The sequence below is a fragment of the Tachysurus fulvidraco genome, chromosome 11 (assembly GCF_022655615.1).
Source record: "Tachysurus fulvidraco isolate hzauxx_2018 chromosome 11, HZAU_PFXX_2.0, whole genome shotgun sequence".
Lineage (NCBI taxonomy): Eukaryota > Metazoa > Chordata > Actinopteri > Siluriformes > Bagridae > Tachysurus > Tachysurus fulvidraco.
In genome coordinates, this window is record NC_062528.1 from 19792516 (window position 1) to 19820161 (window position 27646).

General features: G+C 41.7%; 1 protein-coding gene and 1 non-coding gene across 2 annotated transcripts; both read right to left on the minus strand.

The window, feature by feature from the left end:
- Window positions 1–2792: 2792 nt before the first annotated feature.
- Window positions 2793–2865, minus strand: trnar-ccg. Its single transcript has one exon. It is a non-coding gene; the product is annotated as a tRNA-Arg (tRNA).
- Window positions 2866–7025: 4160 nt separating this feature from the next.
- Window positions 7026–27300, minus strand: trmt9b (tRNA methyltransferase 9B). The gene is made up of 4 exons (XM_027150400.2): window positions 27162–27300; window positions 13536–13728; window positions 12858–13031; window positions 7026–8814 (listed from the first exon to the last, which is right to left on the minus strand). Exons 2-4 carry the CDS (start codon window positions 13687–13689, stop codon window positions 7883–7885), a joined length of 1260 nt encoding a protein of 419 aa, XP_027006201.1. The 5' UTR covers window positions 13690–13728; window positions 27162–27300; the 3' UTR covers window positions 7026–7882.
- Between the last annotated feature and the right edge of the window lie 346 nt (window positions 27301–27646).

The window sequence follows — 27646 nt, forward strand, 5'->3', positions numbered from 1 at the left end:
ACAGAACTAATATATGACTTTGTCCTTTAAATTATTATGCTTGTGTGTCATTTTTGCTTGTTTGTTTATCTGCAATCGTATTGTTCTTCCCTTCAGCTATGATATAGACACAGTTCTTTCTATTAGTTGCCTGGGTTACGTATGTATGTGTGGGCGGAGCTATCAATACAGGGGTGGGACATATTTGGGTTAGGGGCATGTTTGTTTTGGTGATTTCAAATGTCAACATTGGCTTTCAAAAAATCGGAGACCCCACCTTTAATATTCGGAAGCATATTAAAATAGAGATATAGAGATTCTATAGGCCACCACAGATCCTCTGGGCAGGGTTTCGTGGAAATGGGTGGGAATTATTCAAATGAATCAAACTCAGTTTATTTTCTTGGAGGAAAAAAGACTTTCCTTAATGCACCTTTAAAGCATTTAAAATAATCAAAATAATAAACATATAAATGCATTTTATATGAGCTTTAAAAGTGATTTTTTTATTTTTCAGCCCCATGCTGGCAAACATCTTATTCTCAAATAGGTTTTTAAAATAAAATCTAAAAGAGACAATAATCTGCTCTGATTCCACAATTAATCCACATGACCGCGTTCTGGTCTCAAGCGAGATTTGGCTATAATGCTCTGTTTTATGTTTACTGACTTTTTTCTTTTTGCTGAATGAATCCGGGTGAGCTGCACATTTGATGGCGTTTTGGTGTGAAAGGGGTTTGTAGAATCCCGCTGGCCTGCTTGAACAGATGCACAGCACGAGCTGGCTGCATGATACAATGCCAGAGGTATCTGAAGAATGGGATGTGGATCTAAACCAACAGCCTTGGGCTAGGCATGGGAACACCGAGGCCTCTTCTGTAAACAAGAGGCCCCCACTGCACAGGGAGGTTGTGATAAGAGCAGGGGGAAAAAATCAAGACACAATCCATCTATCCTGGAGAAACATCTCAGAGTCACGTGTCTTTCCGTGTCCTGAAATACGGCGCAGTCACATCATATCATCATCATATCTGAAATAGCTAGAATCTTAATCTTAATGTCTTCGTAAACACATCAGGTATGTGTAAAATACATTTCATTCGAATACATCACGATATTTAAGGACATTTTCATGATAAACCTATGATTTACTCTATTTTATACTATATTAACCCCACTCTCAACCCTGATTGGTCAACCCTGATTGGTCAGCCCTGATTGGTCAACCCTGATTGTAGCTCTATAATCACATTTTTCAGTACGTTATTGTTTAGAGACTTTTCGTAAGAAGACGTTTATTTAGAGGTTTTTTTTTTGAAGGAGTATCCAGGGTCAGAGGCATGAAAAATAAGCATTTGAGTAGTATGATTTGACCAAACAAACAAACAAACAAACAAACAAACAAACAAACAAACAAACAAACAAACAAATAAATAAATAAGAATAAAAGAAACCCTGAAACACATGTACACATGCGAGCACTGAGACTTTCCTGACACCTCTACTTTTATACAAGAAGACGAAACTATAATTTTATTTATGATATTATGTTTTATCCTTTAAAAACACACACACACACACACACACACACACACACACACGCACACACGCACACACACATGCACACACAAACACTCACACACACGCACACACACACTTATATAATATAATAATAACATTACATTCAATTCGACCACTAATTTAGATTTGAATTAAATCTAATCAAACAATGACTAATCCTAACTATTATCTGGAACTCGATAATAATGATAAAGACTATGTTAGTGGTTGCTTGTAAATTATACCACTATTTAAAAATAAATACCCCCAGACCCATTAGCCTTGTTTCCAGGCCTCATTTTGTATATGTATAAACTAAATGCTTAGAGTATTATTTATAATGTGACTTTATGCTACTGTATATCTAGTCATTATACTCCTCAATTCTGCATTTATCCAATGAGCCAATCATGTGGTAGCCTGTTGCCTGTGTAACAGAGGAAGCTCCTCACCAGTAGGGGGCAGCACTATTCAGAGGAAAACACTGCAGGCTCATAATCTTGATGTACAATCCTTGTACATCTAACATCTCCAGCAACATTTTTATTTTCACATATACAACTGCAGCAAACCGTACAGCGAGTACAAATAATCATTAAATAAACCGTATTCTATATAAAATGATCCAAAATGCTTTGAGCTTTTTCCCCCCTAACACTATATTACATAGCACAACACCGAGCTCCCTAAAAAGTCGGTTCCTTTCTTCTTATACTTTCCTCCAGATGTGTTCGAATATAATGTCTTAAGACGTTTGAATTAAAATGACATTAAAATTAAAAAATTAAATGTAAAAAATTCTATTTTTTTAAATCTAACAATACAATACAATACAGTACAAAATTCTTCCTTCTTACTCAGTTGTCAACATCAATCCAAAACCCTCTGGAGAATATACGAGCATGCTGAAACCTAATAATGACAATTTAAAATACAAAATACGCTTTCATTCGTTCTTTTTCATTAAGCGCTTTATACTGGTCAGGATTGTAGTGGATTCAGAGTCTATCCTGGGAATACTGGGTGTGAGACCATACACCCTGAATGGGATGACAGTTCATCACTTGGCACACACACACACACAGGGCCACACTAGAGTCACCAATCCACCTTCAGTCATGTTAAAGCGATCTTAAGAAGAGAAGAACATTGATGGCCTTGTTCAGGGGCCGAGGAGTGGCAGCTTGGTGACCTTGTGATTTGAACTCTCAACCTTCTGATCATTAGTCCAACATCTTAACCACTAAAGTGTACAACCCAGGTGGGATTCGAACCCACAATCCCCAGCTCCGGAGGCTGATGCCTTATCCATTAGGCCACTGGGTCTTTTATTATTACTATTATTTTTTTAATCAAGCCATAATTAATAGCATAAAATACTATATATTACTGTACAACACTACAAACGTTACAAACTACAAACATTAAAACATTCAGCTGTTTCTGGTCAATATACTACTTACAGTGCTGTTTACTATGGGGTTAGTTTAAATATTTAAAATGATAGACTAAGGAACAGGCTTTAATCTTTTAACAGGACACAAGTCTGCTGTTTGGCATTGATTTGGTCTGAGCACCACGGAGCCGTTCCACATGCTCCATTACACAAGCTGGAATTAAAGGCTGTGTTTCAGGGTGCAGTTTCTTTTACAAATATAATAATATAAGATGGAAAGTGGAATTTGTAAATTATAATATCAGATATTCATATTCTGAGTTGTTGAATCCTGAGTTGTTGTTGTTGTTGTTGTTGTTGTTGTTGTTGTTGTTGTTGTTGTTGTTGTTGTTGTTGTTGTTGTTCTTCTTCTTCTTCTTCTTCTTCTTCTTCTTCTTCTTCTTCTTCTTAATAATAAACCAGTGTTTTGGGTTCTGTGGCAGATTTGACACATAAACATAAAAAGAAGAGTGTGTAGTTAAAAATGCTCTCTCTCTCTCTCTCTCTCTCTCTCTCTCTCTCTCTCTCTCTCTCTCTCTCTCTCTCTCTCTCTCTCTCTCTTGTTAATAAGATTTGCAGCTTTAACTCTGACTGTTATAAATCACTGACACTGGAGACTCCTCCCAAATAGTCTCACTACATCTCCATCTTCTTTATTACAGCAATCACACACCTTTCTGTATGAGCATAAGAATGAGCGCATTAATAAAAAACCTGGGATTTACAGCTGTGTCACTGTCAGAGACGCTGCTATAGAAAACTAATCCCCATTTTCTGACCAATCAGAATCCAGATTTTTTTCTCACAACAAAACATACAGAGCTCCAAGAGCTTAGATGATGCATACATCTGCAGTAAACTGTCTGTCTCTCTCAGTCTCTCTGTCTGTGTCTCTCTCTTTCTGTCTGTCTGTCTGTCTGTCTGTCTGTCTCTCTCTCTCTCTCTCTCTCTCTCTCTCTCTCTCTCTCTCTCTCTCTCTCTCTCTCTCTCTCTCTCTCTCTCTCTCTCTCTCTCTCACACACACACACAAAGCTACTTACCCTCATAAAACGTGGTGTCTGAAAAAGATTTTCTAAAAGCTTCCATGGAGTTTAGCCATAAAGCCATAAAGGTTGATGGCAGTCTAGAAGAATAAGTTTAAAGTCCAGTCACAGATACATTCTAGAGTTAGTGGTGGATGATGTTGCGGTCTGCCGTGATCGAGATGCGTTCTACAGAAGTACTGTAAGCAATAACTGTGTTACAGTCGAGGGTCTGTTACTGCTGTCTATTTTATTTATCACAATAAGAAAATAAAAACAAAACAACACAGAAAAACACAAGCAGTCATGAATATTGTTGCAGGTTACATGAAAAAGAAATTAGATTTTATTGCCAGATATGAATTTCGCTTATTTGTGAAGATTTCAGACCTTCTCTGAGAAGAGGTCAACCTGAAGATCCTGAGGCATCCAGAAACGTACCAGCTTCTGTTGTGTTCTGCTTCATTAAGATTTCAGACATTTAAAGAGAAGATGCCAACTCCATGTGGTCTTTGAGGACAACATCCTACTCATCGATACACAATTATCAGACTGTATCTGTCTGTAGAAAGGACATTATTCATAATAACACTCTCTGGTGTTTATAACAGTTTATAATCACACCCTCCAGTGTCACCCAAATGAGGATGAGGTTCACTTTTGTGTCTGGTTCCTCTCAAGGTTTCTTCCTCTTCCATCTAAGGGAGTTTGTCCTCACCACAGTTGCCTCAGTTACCTCAGGCTTCTTCATTAGGGATAAATACAAACACATTTAAATATAAATCTAATATTAATCTTTATATAATAGTAAACTTTTTGTATTATGTTTATTATGTTCTGTAAAGCTGCTTTGAGACAATTATTCATTCATTCATTTTCTACCGCTTATCTGAACTTCTCGGGTCACGGGGAGCCTGTGCCTATCTCAGGCGTCATCGGGCATCGAGGCAGGATACACCCTGGACGGAGTGCCAACCCATCGCAGGGCACACACACACTCTCATTCACTCACACACTCACACACACACTATGGCCAATTTTCCAGAGATGCCAATCAACCTACCATGCATGTCTTTGGACCGGGGGAGGAAACCGGAGTACCCGGAGGAAACCCCCGAGGCACGGGGAGAACATGCAAACTCCACACACACAAGGCGAAGGCAGGAATCGAAGCCCCAACCCTGGAGGTGTGAGGCGAACGTGTTAACCACTAAACCACCGTGTCCCTCTGCTTTGAGACAATTATTTTTACATAAAAGGAAGAACTACAAGTGTAAAAGTGTCCATTTTCTGAAACCTGGGCCGCAGATGCTAATAAATAATTTTGTTCCAGAGCAGCTAATAAGTATAACTTCAGTTTTATTTGTACGGTGTTCATAACAATGGACATTGTCACCAAACAGCTTTACAGAAATAGATAAATTTAGGATCTACTGTATATTTGAAGTTTATAAATAATCGAGCCAGAGGTGACGGTGGTGAGGAAAAACTTCCTGAGATGATATGAGGAAGAAACCTCATTATATATCAGTTTCCTTTCTATAACTGGGCACTATATGGTCAGAAAAGTGCAATTGTGTAATCAGCAAATTCATTCTAGCTTTGTTAAAGTTCACTGAGACTTGAGAGCAAAACGCTTTATATCAAATGCAGGACAAATCCATCTCCATGGTTTGTAAGTGGTACAATGTGCAATGGCTGTGCAACTACACTGAAATGATTACAGACATGACAAGAGGACGATTGTCCTTCAGACTAATATCAGTGATTACCCCGAAGCTGTATTAATGCTTTTTTAATCGATGACTAAAAATAGCACAAAACCTTTTTTTTTTTTTAAATACTTGCTGCAATTGTCTTCCTTTGTGCTTGGAAAACAACTTACTGTTCTTTTCCTTCTTCTTCTTCTTCTTCGTCATCATCATCATCTTATTATTATTAATAATAATTACAGCTACATTTGTAAAATAAATATATTTTGACAAAATGCAAATAAATTAATTATAAATTTATTTTATTTAATAAAAAAAAGTAAAAAAACAGCAATTAATTACTTCATCAAGGAATCTATGACCGAAATGTAAGAATTTTAGTGATTAAGGAACTATGACAGGAATATTATAATTATTTCCATTTAGTATTGTTTACTGCAACTGTTTCCATTTTTTTATTATTAATTATAAATAAGGAGAAATCATTCTTCTAAATAATCTCTATTTAATTCAGTACTCCAGCTCTTTACGTCTGACCAGGTTCCTTTAGAATAAGATGTAAATTAATTCTCACTTGTGTTGCACATTTAAACTTACTGTTTAACTCGAGCTCACAGAACTAATAAAAATTAGAATAAAATGCTGGCTTGTGACTTTCATACGGCGGAAAATGTAAAAATGTTTCATGCAGTGGAAAATGTTGATGCTGGAGACTCTGTCCATAAATATTACATCAGATTCTCCTTTAGGAAAACTTACATCAGTGCTTACACTGGACTTTCTCTTTTTTACTTGTTTTGTAATAACTTGTAGTAATAACCTGTAGTAACTTGTTTTGGTTACTATAGAAATGATAGAAAGATAGATAGATAGATTAGATACAATAGATAGATAGAAACATTAGATAGATAGATACAATAGAAACGATAGAAACAATAGATAGATAGATAGATGATAGACCGATAGATATATGATAGATAGATAGATAGATAGATAAATAGATAGATAAGTAGATAGAATAGATGATTGATAGACAGACAGACAGACAGATAGATAGATAGATGGGTGGCTTGGTGGATAGATAGATAGATGATAGACAGATAGATATATGATACAAATTGATAGATAGATAGATAGATAGATAGATAGATAGATAGATAGATAGAATAGATGATTGACAGACAGACAGACAGACAGACAGATAGATAGATAGATAGACAGATTGACAGATCTCATTAACCGGATATCAGAACTGACGTCTTTATTACCGACGTCCTTAAGAGAGACGTGAAATAAATCACAGAACACGCGAGTAGATGAGAATAAAATATAGCCTATTTATTCACTTACACATACAATTATACACAATTTATTAAATATACAGTAAGAACACAGTTTAATAAATAAATTCAAGTTTACAAAGGAAAAACCCGTGGCATGGCACAAATAAAAAAAATATAGACACAAAGTACATCAGCATTAAAATGTTCAACACCAGCAGTTAAGTTTTATAGGAAGGGAGGATTTGTTTTGTGCAATGTACTGAGATCCAACAAGCAGCAATATAACAGATCATCTTTAAGTAAGTAAACATTAAAACACGATACGCCACCATCACACGAGAGAAAAAACAAACTCCTGAGAAGGGAGCATTCACTATTTAAATGCTAGTTATGTGCTCACATTGTTTGGTTCAGTACGACGATGTGCGTTGACGTCTGTTTCAGGCAGGGATTGCTTAAGACAGCTAACAGTATTGTATTTGCCATGAAAATCAGTGCCATAAGGGATATTAGTAAACTTTTAAATCTTTTACATTGCCTTAGTTAGTGGGGGAAAAAAAAGAGATACGTACGGTATAAATTACAACTTAAAAAAGACCAGAAAAAGCCAATAAGAAAAATGTTGAGCTCGTAATAAAAAGCGTCACAGCAGCGAGATCGTGTTAAACGGTTGAGCGAGCATTACATAGAACACTCTCTCTCTTTCTCTCTCTCTCCAGATAAGATGATCTTATCTTCACCGTGCTTCCGGGAGACGATTACAAACCGAACGTCAGATTGTTTAAATCAAAATGATTCGAATCCTAAAATAAAATAAAACAAAAAAAAACTAACAATTTAAAAAAAAAAAAACACACTTAAAAAAATAAATATTTAGATAAACAAACAAACTCAAACCCTCCACACATGGACCTTCTCAGCCACCACACACCAGTTGGCATGATCCAAGTACGTCTGCAGGATGTGAAGTTCCTCGACATGTTCCTCGATCAGCTGCGTCAGTTCTCCCTCTCTGAAGACATGGTAATAGCGCAGACATGACTCGTTCAGCTGGTCTTTACTCCACTCCTCATTCTGCGTCAGGGACACCGCGCTTTCCTGTCCGATATCTCCTGCATCGTCCTCTCCGAGATGTTCGCTCCCCGAGCACTCCCTCTGTCGAGACACCAGATCCGGTAACGGTACTGAAGAGCAGTCCTGCACCAGCGCGACCGAAACCGTCCCGTCGACGCCACTACACTCGGCTTTCTGCATCTGCTCGTGCGGCTCGAAGACGTCCTCTTCTAGGCTGTTCCTAGAGGATGGGTTTGTGAAGAAGCTAGACACTTGTCTGATCAGAGCTCGCCCTCTTGTGCTTCTCGCTTGGGTTCTCGCCTCAGGTTCGTCAGTGGGGCTGCAGAAAACGCTGAGCTCTCTAGAGGATGAGCGAGACACGCTGAGGCTGCTTAAATCCAGCACAGAGTCCAGAGACCTGGAGAAAAACCAGAGCTTCTGCTTCCTCTGCTGTGCTGGGCTCCCTGGATCTTCTTCATCCACCATTGACGATGTGCTTTTTGTGTTCCTGTGCATTTCGTCAGACACCGTGGCTTCGCTAATGCTCTGGGTTCCGCCGCCGCGCAGCCTGGGTCTGAGGCGTCCTCTCGAGGTAGAGGATAAGGGAGGGTTGGGGTTCCATGGCACAAAGATGTCCTGCTTCTCAAACTTGCGTCTTTTCTGTTCCATGGCCCACACGTAGATCATGACTCGCCCTCCTACTCTTAACGTACGCGAGATTTCCTTTAGTGCCCGGACGCGGCGCTCTTTGGTCGACATGTGGTGGATGACTGCAAAGGAAAAAGAGCTTCAGTGATGAAAATGAAGGTGGGGAGATGAACAGGACTTTATAAAATCACTTCATGATGCTGTTCCCGACTACAGAGGGAGTTACTCTGAGTAACAACAGAGAAAGGAAAGAGCTGGAGAAAATCTCTGCTCATTCACAGTACTGAAAAGCTGCTCACGGTACAATCATAGCTGTGAAACTCCACCTTCTGAAGCAGATGAAGATGCCTGGTTTCATCCCCTACACATTCCACCTCCCTACAGTGAAGCCTGTGGTGGAAGCATCGTGTCCATCGTGTTAGGGTTAAAGGTTTGGGGGTTTCACCTAGAGCGGTTTTTACTGGTTCTTTTACTGTTTACTGCTCTGTATGACAATTTCTTTAAAGTGCTTCACACACACACACACACAACCACACACACACACACACACACAACCCCCCCCACACACACAACCCCCCCCCACACACACACAACCACACACACACACAAACAACCACACAAACAAAACACAAAAAAACAAAACCCACAAAAAACACACAACAAAAAACAAACAACAAAACAAAAAACAAAAAACACACAAACAAACAAAAAAAAACACACACACAAACAAAACACAACAAAAAAACACAAAACAAAACAAACACAACACCAACAAAAAAAACAACACCAAACACACAAAACAAAACCCAACACACAAAAAACAAAAAAACAACCACACAAACAAAAACAACACACAACACACACAAACAAACAACACGACAAATAACAACATACACACAACCACACACGCACACATACAACCACACACACAACAACACACACACACAAAACCAACCCCCCCCACACACACAAAACACACACAAACAACCACACCCCCCCACACAGCCCCACACGCACACACAACCCCCCCACACAACCCCCCCCACACAACCCCACACACAATCCCCCCCACACAAAAAAACCCGAGCCATTCATTGCTATTAAATCCCCAATCTTCCTGATGTCCTATAAATGAGACAAAATGTACTCTTTTATCAACAAATATTTTAATTTCAATATGATGTGCATTAGAATAAAATGAATACAACTGTAAAATTTATGTAAGCTATTTAAATCCCACCTCTTACAAAAAGACCGAGCAGAAAAGAACTTTGATACCCAGCGGCATTCAATTAGCAACATGACCCTCTGCACTCGTGAACGGTCGCAGTAACAGACTCCCTCAGGATGAGCGAGGGTTGCCAGGTGACCTACAGAACACACGGAAAAGCTTCCGTATCCAAGTAACAGAGCTTGCTTTGTACACACCATCCTGCTTTAATAAAGATATATGCCATGCGCTGGGGCATTAATATTACAATTAATAACAGGGAAGCAGAGCAGATGATGGGAGCGCTGACTAAGGTACTGAATACTAAAACCCATAAAGTTATAGGAAAGTCAACAGCTGTAGAAAAAAAGCTGACACGGTTTATTTAAAGCTTCTGCTAAAATTGCAGCAATATAAAGTAAAAAGAAATAAATAAATCAGCTAATTATTGAGACATAAATTAAGATTATTATGTAATGGTAAGTGTGTTCATGAAGAAGTAAAGCAAGCTAAATCTGAGGAATTGTTTAAGCCAGAGGACGGTAAGGACGATCAAGTGTTAAATGTTTAATGTTGTCCATATCTAGAAAAGGACGGGTTTTATTTTAAATCAGAGGACAACCATTAATAGTTTGTGCGAAAAGTGACCTTGAATCTTGCCTCTGGATGATGTGAAAATGACCAACAATGTGCATGACCATGTAATGTATGTTAAGGTACGACAGATGAGGTTAGTCTGAGGGTCTTTTTACACCCGGACACTTCGTGTGTTGTCTCTGATGTGCTATCTGATTTGTTAAAACTGTTCCATTTACATTAGGCCACATAAACGCATCTCGGCGAATCGGATATCGATCCCATCTTTTAACTCCCGCCCAAAATGCTAATATATTTCACCTCATTTCCGGGGTAATTGAAATGGAACACGCTTTGGTGTATGCGGTTTTCAGAACGCGATCAAAATGAGGACGAAAAAACGTCTTTGTTACGATGGTCAGGTTACAAAAAACAGCATTTACTGTTCGCTGCATTTTCGCTGGCAGCAGCAGCGCATTTTAAGACCCGACGAGACGCCTGGGTGAAAGATCACCTGTGAGTGACGTACTTCCCTTTGGGAGGAGTATAGCGCTGACGTATGTGGCTTGAACAACCACATACATTTACACCTGTCCAGTTTCATCTGAAACGCGTCCCAGACCTCCTCCTGAAGGGGTTTGTACCGTCGGATTTATATCCGTCTCGAAACCGTTTCGGAGGGCATTTAGACCTGGTCTTTTTACCATCGGACAGCTACAATATCTGATCACAGAAAACACGAAGTCACCAGGGGTTAAAAGCCCCAACGTTTATAGTCCTTACCTTTTCTTAAAGTTTTATTTTTATACCAAACAAATTCCACTCTTGTTCATCCATATTTTAACGAAGTCTCCATAAGATCAGACTGAAATAGAACAGCAGTGTTGATAAGTGTGTGTGAGTCACTGTTTCCTGTTTTGTGCTGTGCCTTAAAGTTAAGTACCTACGCACCCAGTGAGTCAGGTTTATTAAAGGCATGGAAATCTTTGCTGTTTGTTTTTACTTGATTAATGTGAATAACAGAAACTGCTCTGGGTAATGATCTGATAAATGCATAATAAACATGGGGAATGAAAATGTTAGAATTACCAACGTTTAAACCTCTTAACCACTTGTATATAATCACTCCTGACAACCATGATGTGTAGACAGAAATGCTTTTCTTTTCATAAATGTTGAAAAGAGTGATTATATAAGTTATACTATATCCTTCCTGACAGTTTGACCCAATCTGTCAACATGGTGTTTTACCACCAGCAGAACTGTCACTCACTCGATGTTTTTTGTTTTCTTCACCATTCTCTAGAGTTCACCAACTATAGAGACTAGGCTTCTAGTACTGGCAACCATGCCACAGTTAGCCATAGAGATTATGCCTTACCTAAGCCCTCAGTAAAAACCCCAAGCCTAAGTCTATAACCCCAATGCTACCCCCAAACTGAATGCTATCATCTAAAACTCCCCAAACCACAGACTGAAACAAAATAAATAAATAAACAAACAAGCAAAAAAAAAAAGTCAGTTAGTCAAAACCCCTATCCCCAGTTAGCTAACACCACACTGAAACCCCAATCCCCCCAAAAAAACACCACACTGAAACCCCTAACCCCAAACCCCCCAAAAACACCACACCGAAACCCCAAATCCCCCAAAAACACCACACCGAAACCCCAAACCCCCCAAAAACACCACACCGAAACCCCAAACCCCCCAAAAACACCACACCACACCGAAACCCCAAACCCCCCAAAAACACCACACCGAAACCCCAATCCCCCAAAAACACCACACCGAAACCCCAATCCCCCAAAAACACCACACTGAAACCCCAATCCCCCCAAAAACAGCACACTGAAACCCAAATCCCCAGAAAAAACACCACTCTGAAACCCCAGTTCCAAACACCACTCTGAAACCCAATCCCCCAAACCCCAATTCCAAAAACCCCAAGCCCACAAACAGCACTCTGAAGCCCCGATCCCATAAACACCACTCTGAAGCCCCGATCCCATAAACACCACTCTGAAGCCCCGATCCCATAAACACCACTCTGAAGCCCCGATCCCATAAACACCACTCTGAAGCCCCAATCCCATAAACACCACTCTGAAGCCCCAATCCCATAAACACCACTCTGAAGCCCCAATCCCATAAACACCACTCTGAAGCCCCAATCCCATAAACACCACTCTGAAGCCCCAATCCCATAAACACCACTCTGAAGCCCCGATCCCATAAACACCACTCTGAAGCCCCAATCCCATAAACTCCAGTCTAAATCCCCAATTCCATAAACACCACTGTGAAGCCCCAAACCAAAAACTAAACCCCACTGTAAACCTGTGAATCTGACAGGAATGGCTGTCTGGTGTGGATTACCTGCGATGGAGAGCACGGCATCAAAGCAGCCGTCTCTGTAGGGTAAACGCAGGCCGTCGCACAGCTGAACCTCATGACCTCGACTCCAGGCCGAATCCACCAGGGGCCGGCACACATCACAGCCCATCTTAAAGATGCTTTCGTTGATGTGCAGATACTTCCCATTGCCACATCCTGTCATGGTGAAAAATATGCAAAATTAGTTTGTGCTTAACAAGCCGAGACGATGGCTATAAAAGGATAAAGTATCAAAACAAAACACTGCAGCGTTACAGAAACACTGCTTTCTCCTTTACGTGACTCGTCTGGTTTATTCGGTCAGCAGGTCACATCATTCGGTTTGTAATTCTGTTGTGCTCCTTAGTTTTTACGAGCTGACAAATTGTCTCTCGTTCCCAAAAATGTCAAACGGCAGAGAATCTTGAGCTCGTTTTCGTTAACAGCAGGATATTTTTCAAATCGAATGTGACGACACTATTTTTTCAAATCCTGAAAGCTTTTTAACAAAGCTCATCATTTTTTAATGGACAAAAAAAAAACAAAAAAAAAAAACACTTGACCACTTAACTTGCGCAAAGAATCCAGATGCACAGAAGGTCACAGCAAGGACAGATCAAACCCAGAAAAGATAGAGTTCTCATCTTTGCTGATTATAAGATAATAATGCTGTGTCCTTACCGACATCAGCGACGATGCTGCCCGGCTCCTGCTCCAACAGGAACTGCTTGACTCTTGGCCAAGCCTTGTAGCGACTGTCATTAAAGAACGGCGCAATCCTCTCGTACACGCTGTGAACATGGTCTCTCTCCAGCTGGCTGGCAGCCTCGTCCATGCTGCTCACAAATTAGCCATGCACAGCATCCTCTGCGCTCTGAGAAAGAAAGCGAGAGAGAGGGAGACAGAGAGAGAGAGGGAGCAAGAGAGAGAGAGAGAGAGACAGAGAGCGAGAGAGAGAAACAGTTCCTTATCTATCCCTGTGAGAAGTGTGACAGGATGCCTTCTTGACAAACAGCCTTTTCTTGGTAACATCAATTTTCCTGCAAATTCAGCATGACAAAATCTTAAAGTGCCAGGACTCCGGAGGGGGGGGGGGGGGGGGACACATTAAAAAGGACATTATTTCCTGTCCAGTGTACATTATTTCCTGTCCAGTGTCACCCAAATGAGGATGAGGTTCACTTCTGAGTCCGGTTCCTCTCAGGGTTTCTTCCTCAGATCATCTCATGGAGTTTTTCCGCACCACCATCACCTCAAGCTTGCTCAGGGATAACTTGTTAAACTTTCAAATTTTTATTGTATCTATACTTCAGTAAAGCTGTTTTGAGACAATGTCCATTGTTAAATAAACTGAATTGAACTGATGTATTCTAATGAGCAAGCTGTCAGAGTCTCGCTGCTCGCTGTGTCACTCCAAACAGATCTACAATTAAATATAGAGTTTGCAAGTGCTACGTTAGCTGAGCTCGATTAAGTCAGCTTTAGTTCATAAGTTCACAAGTTTTGATAAGAACTGTTTCGGATGGACAAGCCGAAGCCTTGCTTTTGATGAGTCTGAAGCTTTGGTCAGGAGTTGAGATCGAAGCGCAGTGCCACTTTATACACTATTTACACTCCATACACTATTTACACACCATACTGCACCTGGACATTCTAAGGACACTTTAACACCGACTCGCACAGCGCAGTGCCACTTTATACACTATTTACACACCATACTTCACCTGGTCACTTTAAGGACAATCAGTAAAAAACATACTCATTTATGTATGTATATACACATTATTTCTACATATTCTCCATATATTTCATATTTTTATAGTTTTCTTATATAGTTTCTTCTTATATATATATATATATATATATATATATATATATATATATATATATATATATATATATATATATTTTGCTTTTTTATACGTACCCTGTATGTATCTGTATGTGACAAATAAAATTTGATTTGAATGCCTTATAATGCATAATGTGACCTCTTCACCAGTGGCTAATGCAGTGCAGATGCTAGAAGGCAAATTCTGCGGAAATCAGCTAAAATACCAATAAGAGGTCATCATATGTTTACAAAAAAAAATCATGTGACAGCAATAAATGTGCTAGTAGCTAAAGCTAAAGGTAAAAGTAAACAATTTAAAAGAATTGTCATTCATTGTCGTCGTCTCATCGGGACAAAAGGCAAAAGAAAGAAAGAAATAACTTACAAAACAAATGAGGGATGTAGCTAACTAATCGGTATGGAAACGCTCTGTTCTGACAGTATCTCCACCCATTTTCATCTTCAACCACCGGACACGAAGAAGCGGTTATCTTTAACAGAATTCTTACTGCGATCGTCTTGTAGAACGCCAAGTAATCGTCTTAAAAGTCTGCTGGGATCACGCAGAGTAAAAACATCTGTACGAGAACGTCGCTCAGGATTAGCTCCGCAACTTTGTGCAAAAAGGGGAGGGAATTCTGAAACACGTGAAGCAGACGTCAAAAAAAAAGAAAAAAAAAAATCACCAATAATTCACGTTCATGGGATTTTTTTGGGTATACTTTATTTTGTAGCTAACAGCAAATTTTTTGCATGCTTATAAAAAGTTACATGCTGCCGCTGTTTGAGAAAAGCTTTGGGAAATCTTGCTCTGACGTGCTGCTCACGTCTGACGGACTGGAAGATGGGTGTACACACAAATTCGTTGCAATCCATCTACACCATCTATACACTGAGAGGAGAGGAGAGGAGAGGAGAGAGGTCTCTGAGAGGAGAGGACAGAACAGGAGAGGACAGGACACGAGAGGACAGGACAGGAGAAGAGAGAGGTCTCTGAGAGGAGAGGACAGAACAGGAGAGGACAGAACAGGAGAGGACAGGACAGGAGAGAGGTCTCTGAGAGGAGAGGACAGAACAGGAGAGGACAGAACAGGAGAGAGGTCTCTGAGAGGAGAGGACAGAACAGGAGAGGACAGGACAGGAGAGGACAGGACAGGAGAAGAAAGCGGTCTCTGAGAGGAGAACACGACAATTTTGAATGCTGAGACACAACAAGGTTCTGACAGGAGTATAACAGTCACTGATAAAAGGCTCAGCAACAGCTGCAGGTCTGACTCATGAGACTAGACTTGTTTTATTTTCAAACCACAGCACTGTTAAGATCTCACTTCTTTGTCTAGAAAGAAGGTGTGACATTTCTATCGCTGCGGCTTGGACTAAAACAGTTAAATGTGAGTTGGACTAGACATGAATGCAGACATGACGTGATCTTCTGCAGCGTCGCTCGCTCACTCTGTCCTTGATGAGGACCGGGTCTTTTATAAAACACTCCTCCTCACAGCGGCACATCAATTACCTCGGCGCTTAGGACAACATCGGCGTGCTTCAGTAATAGCGCTTCAGAGTGCTTTCTCTAATGATCCCACTCCCACACATGATCCCACTCCCCCACATGATCCCACTCCCCCACATGATCCCACTCCCACACATGATCCCACTCCCTCACATGATCCCACTCCCCCCACATGATCCCACTCCCACACATGATCCCACTCCCACACATGATCCCACTCCCACACATGATCCCACTCCCCCCACATGATCCCACTCCCCCACATGATCCCACTCCCATGCGTCACTTTAAACCTCACAGCCTTCGCTCAGCCCTTTATTACCCACTGTTCCTGCTCTCTGGCTGCTTTGTGTATCATAGCATATCATAACACTTCATGTTAAAGCGCAGCATTATTCCTTACAGACATGACACCTTACAGACATGACACCTTACAGACCGTGACGGCGCCGATTAATAATAAAACTAACAATATGGTGAGCCGGTATTGTTGGTTTATTCGTGTGCGTTTGTGATGACGTAACAAAGGAAAATGCACCGGGCTTTGAAAGACTCAAGCGATTCGAAACCCTGGATTGAGTGCTGGGAATAATCTCGCTCGGATTCGGCACCAAACGTTCCTGATGTGAAAACCACCACTAACTGGATTTTCATGAACACCACATGCATTGTGTTGTGTTGATGCTCTGATGCTGTCTGCAGCCAGTTGTATAAATGAAGCTGAATTTCCATAAAATGCGTCCAACGTTCAAAAATCTGCATTTTAACAAAGGAATGTTTCTAATTCCATAAAGGACCGTTTTCCAGAGTGCGAACGCTCTGAGCTTCACAGCACGCGTCGAACGAGAAGCCGACCGACACGCTTGGAGGTCAGAAGAGGAAAAAACTGTTTGCACTAAAATGAGAACAAAACAGAGATGAAGCCTGAAGCGTTTGAAGACACCGAGCACATTTGAATGCATGTTTGGGTGATCGTTTCATGGTCTGAAGGGCAAATCGGTTGAACTGCAACTGGAGATGTTTCATTCAATTTGATTGACGCAGCACCAAAATTATTGACACCCTTCATGAAAACGAGAAAACAAAACATTAATTTTCTACCGCTTTTCCGAACCTCTCGGGTCACAGGGAGCCTGTGCCTCTCAGGCGTCATCGGGCATCAAGGTAGGATACACCCTGGACGAAGTGCCAACCCATCACAGGGCGCACACACACACACACACACACACACACACACACTATGGACAATTTTCCAGAGATGCCAATCAACCTACCATGCATGTCTTTGGACCGGGGGAGGAAACCGGAGTACCCAGGAGGAAACCCCCGAGGCACAGGGAGCACATGCAAACTCCACACACACAAGGCGGAGGTGGGAATCGACCCCCCAACCCTGGAGGTGTGAGGTGAACGTGCTAACCACTAAGCCACCGTGTCCCCCCAGGACAACAAAACAATGCGTGACATTTAACACCTTTTACCTGTAAACTGGATCTAGTTCTATTACTCTGGCAGAAAGGAAACAGACTTATGGGACATTTTCTGAGTCTGATCTGAAGTGAGTCAGGACTTTCAGTGTGTTTTTCCCTCTGTTGATAATCTTACACAGAATTTTAGTGGTTGAAGATAAACACCTTCAAGTCTGAGCTGATTATAAACCAGAACTTGAGTCGTCTCAACAGAGCAGAAATGGCTTTGACATCAACGTTTACTCTGAAGATACAAACATGTGTGAAAAATAAAATTAACCATTTTGGGAACTTTTCTAGGAATACATCAACCCCCAGTACGCTAGATAAAAACAGAAATATATATATATATATAAAAAAAAAAAAAACACTAACATTTTTAAATCCCTGTGTGTCTGCTTTCATATGAGCTTCATATTAACCCCATTGTGTTAATAGACATGACGAAACCGTTCGATACTAAACAGGAGGAAACTCCATTTCTTGTCCTCTTATTGATTTTATCATCAGATTTTCTCAAAGCTCAAGACTTAAGGTTATAGACAGGGAGATTCACAACCATCGGGATGTCTCACAACCATTTCTGTTCCCACGCTAACGTATGCTTTGGTGAAATATACCAACTACAGCTAAGTCTTATCCTTGAGGTTTTGGGTTACAAATCTTTGCCCTACGCAGCGTTCATAATGCCACCAATTCAGCTTGTGCGATGTAATGATTAATCCGTTTCTACCCAATTTTACTGTGACAACAATCAGGGTTGTTTACTTTAATTATGTGGTATTACCGAATCTGGCAACCTTCACGTTGTGCGTCAGAGCTCTACCACGCACGCTAATAACAGATTTTTCTCCTAAATTTAAACACAATACTAGACATTTGACGTATGAATTCGGATGATAACCGATATGACCTGGAAGCCCCGCCCCTTTTCGTGTTAAATCGACTTAGAAGCGTGTTTACTCTGGAAAAAAAACTACAGGTCATCTACGTTAGATAAAGTTAACAGCCATGATAATTAGAAAATAATTAAATACAATTATGATGATTAGTTTCTCCTCCTGGGTGACACAGTGGCTTAGTGGTTAGCACGTTCGCCTCACACCTCCAGGGTCTGGGGTTCGATTCCCGCCTCGCCTTGTGTGTGTGGAGTTTGCATGTTCTCCCCATGCCTCGGGGGTTTCCTCCGGGTACTCCGGTTTCCTCCCCCGGTCCAAAGACATGCATGGTAGGTTGATTGGCATCTCTGGAAAATTGTCTGTAGTGTGTGTGTGTGTGAGTGTGTGTGCTCTGTGATGGGTTGGCACTCCGTCCAGGGTGTATCCTGTCTTGATGTTCGATGACGCCGGAGATAGGCACAGGCTCCACGTTCGGATAAGCGGTAGAAAATGAGAGAGAGAGAGAGAGAGTTTCTCCTCCTTCTGCAGTGTTTTTTCTGTTTTCCTCGACTACACAATTTTTTATTATTATTATTTTTTTTTAAATCCAACTTTGTTTTTTTCTTCCTGCACACCTGAAAAGTTATCCTATCATTTCTGGACTAATAAATCGTTTATCCTGATTTTTATTTTCCTAAACTGTAACTTCAACATCGCACAAACCTGCTTATCAATCTTTACAAACGTTGCTGGACTGACAGCCATAAAAACCCCAGACACAATTCATCACAATTCGTATAAAGCGGTTTGATGCCCGCAGCCTAAATCATCTATGAGTGATGACAACAACAGAGCTTGTGGAGCGTTTGACCTTTAGTTGTGCTCTTAACTGAAAGGCTGGTGATAACTTAGATGAGAATTATAGACTCGAGATAATAGACTCGAGTGAGAGTTACTTTCTCTAACTCGAGGAGCTCAGATCCTGTGGAGACTCTTATAGTGTATATGTAGCTTCAAAACGGATTTTATTGAAAGAATAAAAGTAATATGAATCGTGGATTCTGTGCAAAAAAAGTTTTAGCTTCTTGTATAAAAGTACAGATCTCAGGAAAGTGTCCTGTGGCATAAACTTTAAAGTGACGTGACGTGACATGCGGCTAAGTACGGTGACCCGTACTCAGAATTTGTTCTCTGCATTTAACCCATCCAAAGTGCACACACACAGCAGTGAACACACACACACCGTGAACACACACACCCGGAGCAGTGGGCAGACATTTATGCTGCGGCGCCCGGATGTCACTTATTACGTAAGTGCGGTGGGGAGACAGGGGCAGAGAGACAGTATGTAGAATTATTATTAATCATGATTGTCATTAAAGTACAGAGAGAGAGAGAGAGAGAGAGAGAGAGAGAGAGAGAGAGAGAGAGAGAGAGAGAGAGAGAAGTGAGAGAGGGGGTGATAGAAAGAAGAGGTGAGGGAGGTGGAGAGAGGAGGCAGAGAAAGAAAGGAGGAGAAGGAGGGAGAGAGAAGCGTGGTGGGGAGACAGGGAGAGACAGTATGTAGAGTTATTATTAATCATGAGAATATGATTGTCATTAAAGTACTTTAGAGAGAAAGAGAGAGAGAGAGAGAGAGAGAGAGAGAGAGAGGGAGAGAGGGAGAGAGAGAGGAAGGGAGAGAGAGAGGGGGGCAGAGAGAGAATGAAGAGGTGAGCAAGGAGGAGAGAGGGGGCAGAGAAAGAAAGGAGGAGAAGAAAGGAGAGAGAAGTGGGAGAGGGTGATAGAAAGAAGAGGTGAGGGAGGGAGAGAGAAGCGCGGTGGGGAGACGGGGCAGAGAGAGGGTAAGTAGAATTATTATTAATCATGAGAATATGATTGTCATTAAAGTACTTTAGAGAGAAAGGGAGAGAGAGAGAGAGAGAGAGAGAGAGAGGGACGGGAGGGGAGGAAAAAGGAGGGAGAGAGGGATGGGGAGAGAGGACGTGATAGAAATAAGAGGTGATCGAGGGGGAGAAGGGAGGAAGAAGGGGAATAGAGGCAGGAAAATGAACAGTAGAATGTAGTAGGAATGTCCACAGAGAGCTGTAACTATAAACTGGTAAAAACTTTAAACGAGTCAATAAAAAAGTATCAAACACAGAAAAACCCTTATTCCTCATTGTGACCTGTTATAGACAGATCATTACAGTCAGGGTCGTAAGCAGCAATGTGCTGCAGTCCATCGTTGGTTATTTGCCTCTAACAGCACAACCACCGTATTATCCCCTGCTTACTCTATAGAGGAAAACCGACCTGCGCCCAACAGCATACCTTAATGCAGTACATGCACAAGTCAGCTACAGAAAACCCTTACTCCTTCGGCAAGAACAAAAGTATCGGCACCCCGTGTTACCCTGGCTATCATTAGCATCGTGTCTTCGACTGACACACGTCAGAAGTCTGTATCCCTGAAATCTTTAACTCGTCTCTGCACCGTTTCATCCGTCTACCTGACTGTCCTCGTTCGGTTTCATGCTGCATGCCGATGAGCATGTCGTGTTCTTGTTATCTTTAAGTGACAGCCTTGGGCTTGGGAAAAGTGCTCTATAAATAAAGCGGCTTTTTTTTTTTATTTAATCAGTCGTATAAAAACCCCTGCAGGCTGGTTACTACTATTATAACCTTGACGTCTTGGAAGGAAAAGCCACCCACCGCAGTCAGGGATCAGACAGGGTTAGTAGCTGTCTGGAAAATCCTTCGGCGTTCATTCTTCATGCTGTGCTTCTTTGAGGAATGATGTGATCTTAAATAAAACAATCGACAATCTTGCTCCTAATGAGGTCTCTGTTGGGGTCTCCTCATAAATAATAATAAAAAAAGATACATAATAAAAAACAATACAGCATGTGATGATGCAATCTCTTCAGGATTGTCACCTGGATTTAGATGCATGTCATGCAGAGATGTGCGAATGCAGACTATTCTGAGCCGGCGCAGGTCGTGTGGGTGGCAGCGCCAGACCGTGCAGCGGTCTCTCGTTACAGACCACGGCTGAGACCGGCTGCTGGTTTGACAATAAATGGACCCGAGTGTTTGAATCGCTGTAACGTCGGACGTCTTCATGATCTTAAAGCTAAAGGACAGAGAGACTCGGTTTAACCCACACGCTGATAATCTCTCAGGGAAATCGAACCAAGTCAGAGAATACGACTGAAACTCGACGACGTAGAGCGATTAGGAATCGTTAGAGATGATTACCGAGTGTGTTTGTGATCAGTGTAATAAATTAGGAATAAAATACATGAGGGATGCGGTTATAAGAAAAGAATTAGTGAAGCAGTGGTGTGAAGCCAACCGACATGAAACAGCAGCGTTAAGCTGAAGTTATTTATTTTACTACAGCAGCAGCAGCAGCAGCAGCACGTCATAGCCTGGGTTATTCCTCATAGACTACAGCAATTTACCACAGATTACACATTTACAGACAGACAGACAGACAGACAGACAGACAGGTAAACAGAGACAGACAGACAGGCAGGCAGACGGTTAGAAAGGCAGATAGAACGGTAGGTAGACAGACAGCTAGGCAGACAAACAGGTACACAGAGACAGACAGGTAGACAGAGACAGACAGACAGTTAGAAAGAGAGCTAGACAAGTTAGACCAAAAGACAGACAGAAAAATAGACTGACAGGCAGACAGACAGACAGATAGAGATAGATAGACAGACAAACAGGAAAACAGAGACAGACAGACAGACAGATAGAAAAATAGACAGTTACAAGGAGAGGTTGATAAGTGGACCAAAAGACAAACAGAAAAATAGGCAGACAGACAGACAGACAGACAGACAGACAAACAGGTAAAGAGACAGACACACATACAGTTACAAAGAGAGTTAATCAATTGCACCAAAAGACAGAGAAAAACAGACAGACAGATAGGTACAGTAGATAGATAGATAAACAGGTAAACAGAGACAGGCAGGCAGGCAGATAGATAGATAGAAAAATAAAAAAATAGACAGTTAGAAAGAGAGCTAGACAAGTAGACCAAAAGACAGACAGAAAAATAGACAGACAGACAGACAGACAGACAGACAAACAGAGACAGACAGGTAGACAGAGAAACAGGTAGACAGAGACAGACAGACAGTTAGAAAGAGAGCTAGACAATTACACTAAAAGACAGACAGAAAAACAGACAGACAGACAGATAGATAGAAAGAAAAATAGACAGTTAGAAAGAGAGCTAGACAAGTAGACCAAAAGACAGACAGAAAAATAGACAAACAGACAGACAAGTAGACAAACAGGTAAACAGAGACAGACAGTTAGACAGACAGACAGTTAGAAAGAGAGCTAGACAATTACACCAAAAGACAGACAGAAAAACAGACAGACAGACAGATAGATAGATAGACAGATAGACAGACAGACAGATAACAAGGTAGCATGACACTAAACCTGCCACAGCAACTGAAACATCGGAGCAGGATTTGAAAAGGCAGTCATTAACACACTGTGAGAATCGCTGCTGAGGCTGTGAACAAACCCCTGATGTGTACAACAGCCATTTAATCTCATTCCCTCACTCACGTCTCTGTCTGTGAGGCAGGGTGCTATATTTAAGCCTGGGTGTAAATTGTACTGTTTACACTGAAATGACACGGACATCGTCTTCTCTAAAAGAACAAACATCACCTCAGGCTCACTAAACGGTTCGTTATTGGGCGTCACTGCTCTTCGGACACGTTTGTTATTTGTGCCACGCTAACGTTCTGTTTGGATTGGATTCGTTTTGCGGGTGGAGTTGCGGTGATGTAACGATGTCATAAATGACATGATGGTACAGACTGCGTGATTATCCTGTGTGTGTGTGTGTGTGTGTGTGTGTGTGTGTAGCAGTGGGTGGGGGATGTTGGAGTTCACTTTGACTACGACTCCTGATTACTGTCTCGTGCAAAATCCAAAATGATGTGAGACAACAATAAAATACAGATGACGTGCCAAAGACATCACACTTGTATGGGTGGGTGGTGGTGGTGGAGGTGTGTTGAGCTCAGATGTGTTACAGTCACATGACCTACTAATGAGCAACGAATAAAGCACTTGAAATGTGAAGACAGGAAAATAATCCATTTCAAGCTGGAACTCATTCTCGGACGCCTGGTCACGTCACGAACATACGAGATTTGATATGACGTGGTTGCCTGGTGGTTCAGGTGTCGGACTACAGATCGGAAGGTTGCGAGATCCAATCCCAGGTCCACCGAGCTGCCACTGCTGGGCCCCCGAGAAAGGCCCTCAACCCTCAATTGCAAAGTTGTATAAAATGAGATAAAACGTGTCGCTCCGGAGAAAGACGTCTACCGACTGCCGTAAACTCCTTAATCACCATGTGGCGAAATATTAAAAACAAACTAACGAATTGAGGCAAGTTCACGGTTCCACAAATGACCCAAACATGACAAGGTGCAGTTTTTACACCTGGTGACTTCCTGCGTTTTCTGTGATCAGATAGCTATCCGAGGGTAAAAAGACCAGGTCTAAATGCCCTCCGAAACGGTTTCGAGACGGATATAAATCCGACGGTACAAACCCCTACAGGAGGAGGTCTGGGACATGTTTCAGATATAACTGGACAGGTGTAAATGTATGTGGTTGTTCAAGCCACATACGTCAGCGCTATACTCCTCCCGAACGGAAGTACGTCACTCGCAGGTGATCTTTCACCCAGACGTCTCGTCGGGTCTTAAAATGCGCTGCTGCTGCCAGCAAAAATGCAGCGAACAGTAAACGCTGTTTTTTGTAGCATAACCGACGTTTTTTCGTCCTCATTTTGATCGCGTTCTGAAAACCGCATACACCAAAGCGTGTTCCATTTCAATTACCCCGGAAATGAGGTCAAATATATTAGCATTTTGTGCGGGAGTAGAAAGATGGGATCGATATCCGATTCGCCGAGACGCGTTTATGTGGCCTGATGTAAACGGAACAGTTTTAACAAATCAGATAGCTATCGGATCAGAGACAACACACGAAGTGTCCGGGTGTAAAAAGGCCCTAAGAACCGTTTACAAGGTACAGAATCAGAAAGATAAATCCGAAACAAAGCTGATAAAAATATATGTAGACAAAAACAGACCAAAATCCAAAACGTCTCGAGATTTTTTTTCTCGTTAACGTCTCTTCTGTCTCAGACTTACTATCTCAGTTTGCCAGAAAGGAAGCACAATCAAGTGCAATCACTTAAACCGACCTGGTGAGTAGATCTTCACCGTGATTAGGACTAAAATAGCTCTGTGACTCTAAGCACAGTAGTTCTCTTTGCTCATATTCCATATTTATCCACCCATACTGTGATCAAAACCCAGATCAAATCCCCCCTCAGACCTTCAGGAGGACACGACGTGGTGGAACTGATTAGATAGAAAAATGGAGATGAGAGTCTTTAAATGAATCATGATGGATTCATCAAACTTGGATGAAGTGGCTAAAGAATAGATGCATAAAAAGTGGTGTTTGAGATCAGATGCATAAAGAGGAATATTTCACTCTGGTCCAGCCACATCCACATCATCATCATCATCATCATCAATTATCAGAGTGCATTAATGTGCGTGATATGAACAGATCAATGGGGTTTTATGTATATACAGGAATTAACCTCGGATCGTCTGATATTTTCTTTTTACATCTATAACACTGACTTTACTGCTCACTTATTACATTTACTTCTTGTTAGCAGAAGATGGACCGAAAGGTGGTCACATGGTTTCCCTGCAATTTGGTGTTCAACAACATGATATCCCAAGTCTCTGACCTAGTGAACCTTTCATTCATTCATTCACTACCGCTTATCGGAACTTCTCGGGTCACGGGATCCTGTGACTCTCTCAGGCGTCATCGGGCATCGAGGCAGGATACACCCTGGACGGAGTGCCAACCCATCACAGGGCACACACACACGCTCATTCACACACACAAACACACACTACGGACAATTTTCCAGAGATGCCAATCAACCTACCATGCATGTCTTTGGAACGGGGGAGGAAACCGGAGTACCCGGAGGAAACCCCCGGGGCACGGGGAGAACATGCAAACTCCACTCACACAAGGCGGAAGCAGGAATCGAACCCCGACCCTAAGCCACCGTGCCCCCCTCCTAGTGAACCAGTGTTGTATTAAATGATAGAGATTTAAAAGCATTAAAAACACAAGAAGGTTTAGGACACGATGTTAGGATCCTGTACCGGAGGAAGAAGAAACACCACAGTATCTGTGTGTTACTGCCATGTTTCCTCCTGCCAACAAACAGCACTTTTAGTGTGTTAGGTATCGTGTCCTGTCCACAGTGGGGTTTTATTAGCACACTACGCTCAGTGGTCACTGCTATGATGAAAAAGCTGGATGTGTGACAACATTAACCGTAAATGGATTTAAAAAAAAAGCCTTCTATAATAAACATGTTTAGAAAGTTGCTGATTATAAGATGAATAAATCCTTCAGGATGTGCTGCTGTTGGAAAATACTGTAACCTCAGGGTAGTAACAGTAACTCACATCACACCACCCTGTGACACTGATTATTCTCCAGAACAACAAAACATACAGAGCTCCAAGAGCTTAGATGATGCATACATCTGCAGTAAACTGTCTGTCTCTCAGTCTCTCTGTCTGTGTCTCTCTCTTTCTGTCTGTCTGTCTGTCTGTCTCTCCCTCTGCCTCTCTCTCTGTCTGTCTGTCTCTCAGTCTCTCTGTCTGTCTGTCTCTGTCTGTCTGTCTCTCTGTCTTTCTCTTTCTGTCTGTCTCTCTGTCTGTCTCTCTGTCTGTCTGTCTGTCTGTCTGTCTGTCTCTCTGTCTGTCTGTCTCTCTCAGGTGTACAGGGTGAAGTTTCCGACATGCAAAGTGACTTAAGGTAAAGCGGCACCTAAACACATCCCCACTGCTTTGCCTGCATTAATGTTTATAAAAAACATGTAGAACAGATTTAAATGCACTGATCATTAGCAGGAACTCTGATGTGGAAATTTCACATGTTCACTTGGGATCCATGTGTTGACGTCACAAACATCCTTAAAGCGTTGCAGAAACGTTACATGCATTCGTCCCACTGGGTACTGCTTACACTTACACTTACACACACACACACACACACACACACACACACACACACACACACACACTTTCTCTCTCATACACACACATATACACACACACACTCTCTCATACATATATACACACACACACACACACACACTCTCTCTCTCTCTCTCTCTCTCTCTCTCACACACACACACACACACACTCTCATACATACACACACACACACACACACACACACACACACACACACACACTCACTCACTCACTCATACACACACACACACACTCTCTCATACATATATACACACACACACACACACACACACTCACTCACTCGCTCACTCACTCGCTCACTCACTCTCTCTCTCTCTCTCTCTCTCTCTCTCATACATACACACACACACACACACACACTCTCTCATACACACACAAGCATAGTCTCTTTCATGCACACACGCACGCACGCACACACACTCACTCTCTCTCTCTCTCTCATGCGCACACACAGAGAGACACTCACAGTCATCTTTACTGCACGGAGTCACATCTTCATTCCGAAGCTATAAGCGCTGATAAGAAAACTCCCTCTTATCCCAATGAGTCTAAACCGCAGCCACAACCGACACGTTAATGTTTCCCCACCCGTATTCCCATAAACCCCGCCCACTTGACTCTGATTGGATGGTAAGCCGAGCAATGACAACAGCAAAATAAATAAATAAATACGCAAATATAGATGCAGAAAAATAAAACACAAATCCAGAAGAAAAAAACACAAGTTTTAAAAGCACAAGTCAGGAATCGCTTTTCTTTCAAGGCTCTCCGGCGCTTTTTTCTGTTTTTGTCCTGTTGTCATGGCGATGTGAACGACGTCTAAACTGACCAATCAGTTAAAATACCACAGCAGGCGGAACAATAATCCACCAATCCTAGATCTTAGAAGGCGGGACTTGCTGGAATACGAGCGGATTATAAACACGTTGAACTCGGGCTTGATTGGCGCGT

Coding starts and splice junctions, on each gene's coding strand:
- trmt9b (XM_027150400.2), bottom strand. CDS start 13,689: ATGGACGAGGCTGCCAGCCAGCTGGAGAGAGACCATGTTCACAGCGTG. Junction 13,032..13,535: donor CAGCATCGTCGCTGATGTCG/GTAAGGACACAG, acceptor TCACCATGACAG/GATGTGGCAATGGGAAGTAT. Junction 8,815..12,857: donor TGCCGTGCTCTCCATCGCAG/GTAATCCACACC, acceptor TTTCCTTTGCAG/TCATCCACCACATGTCGACC.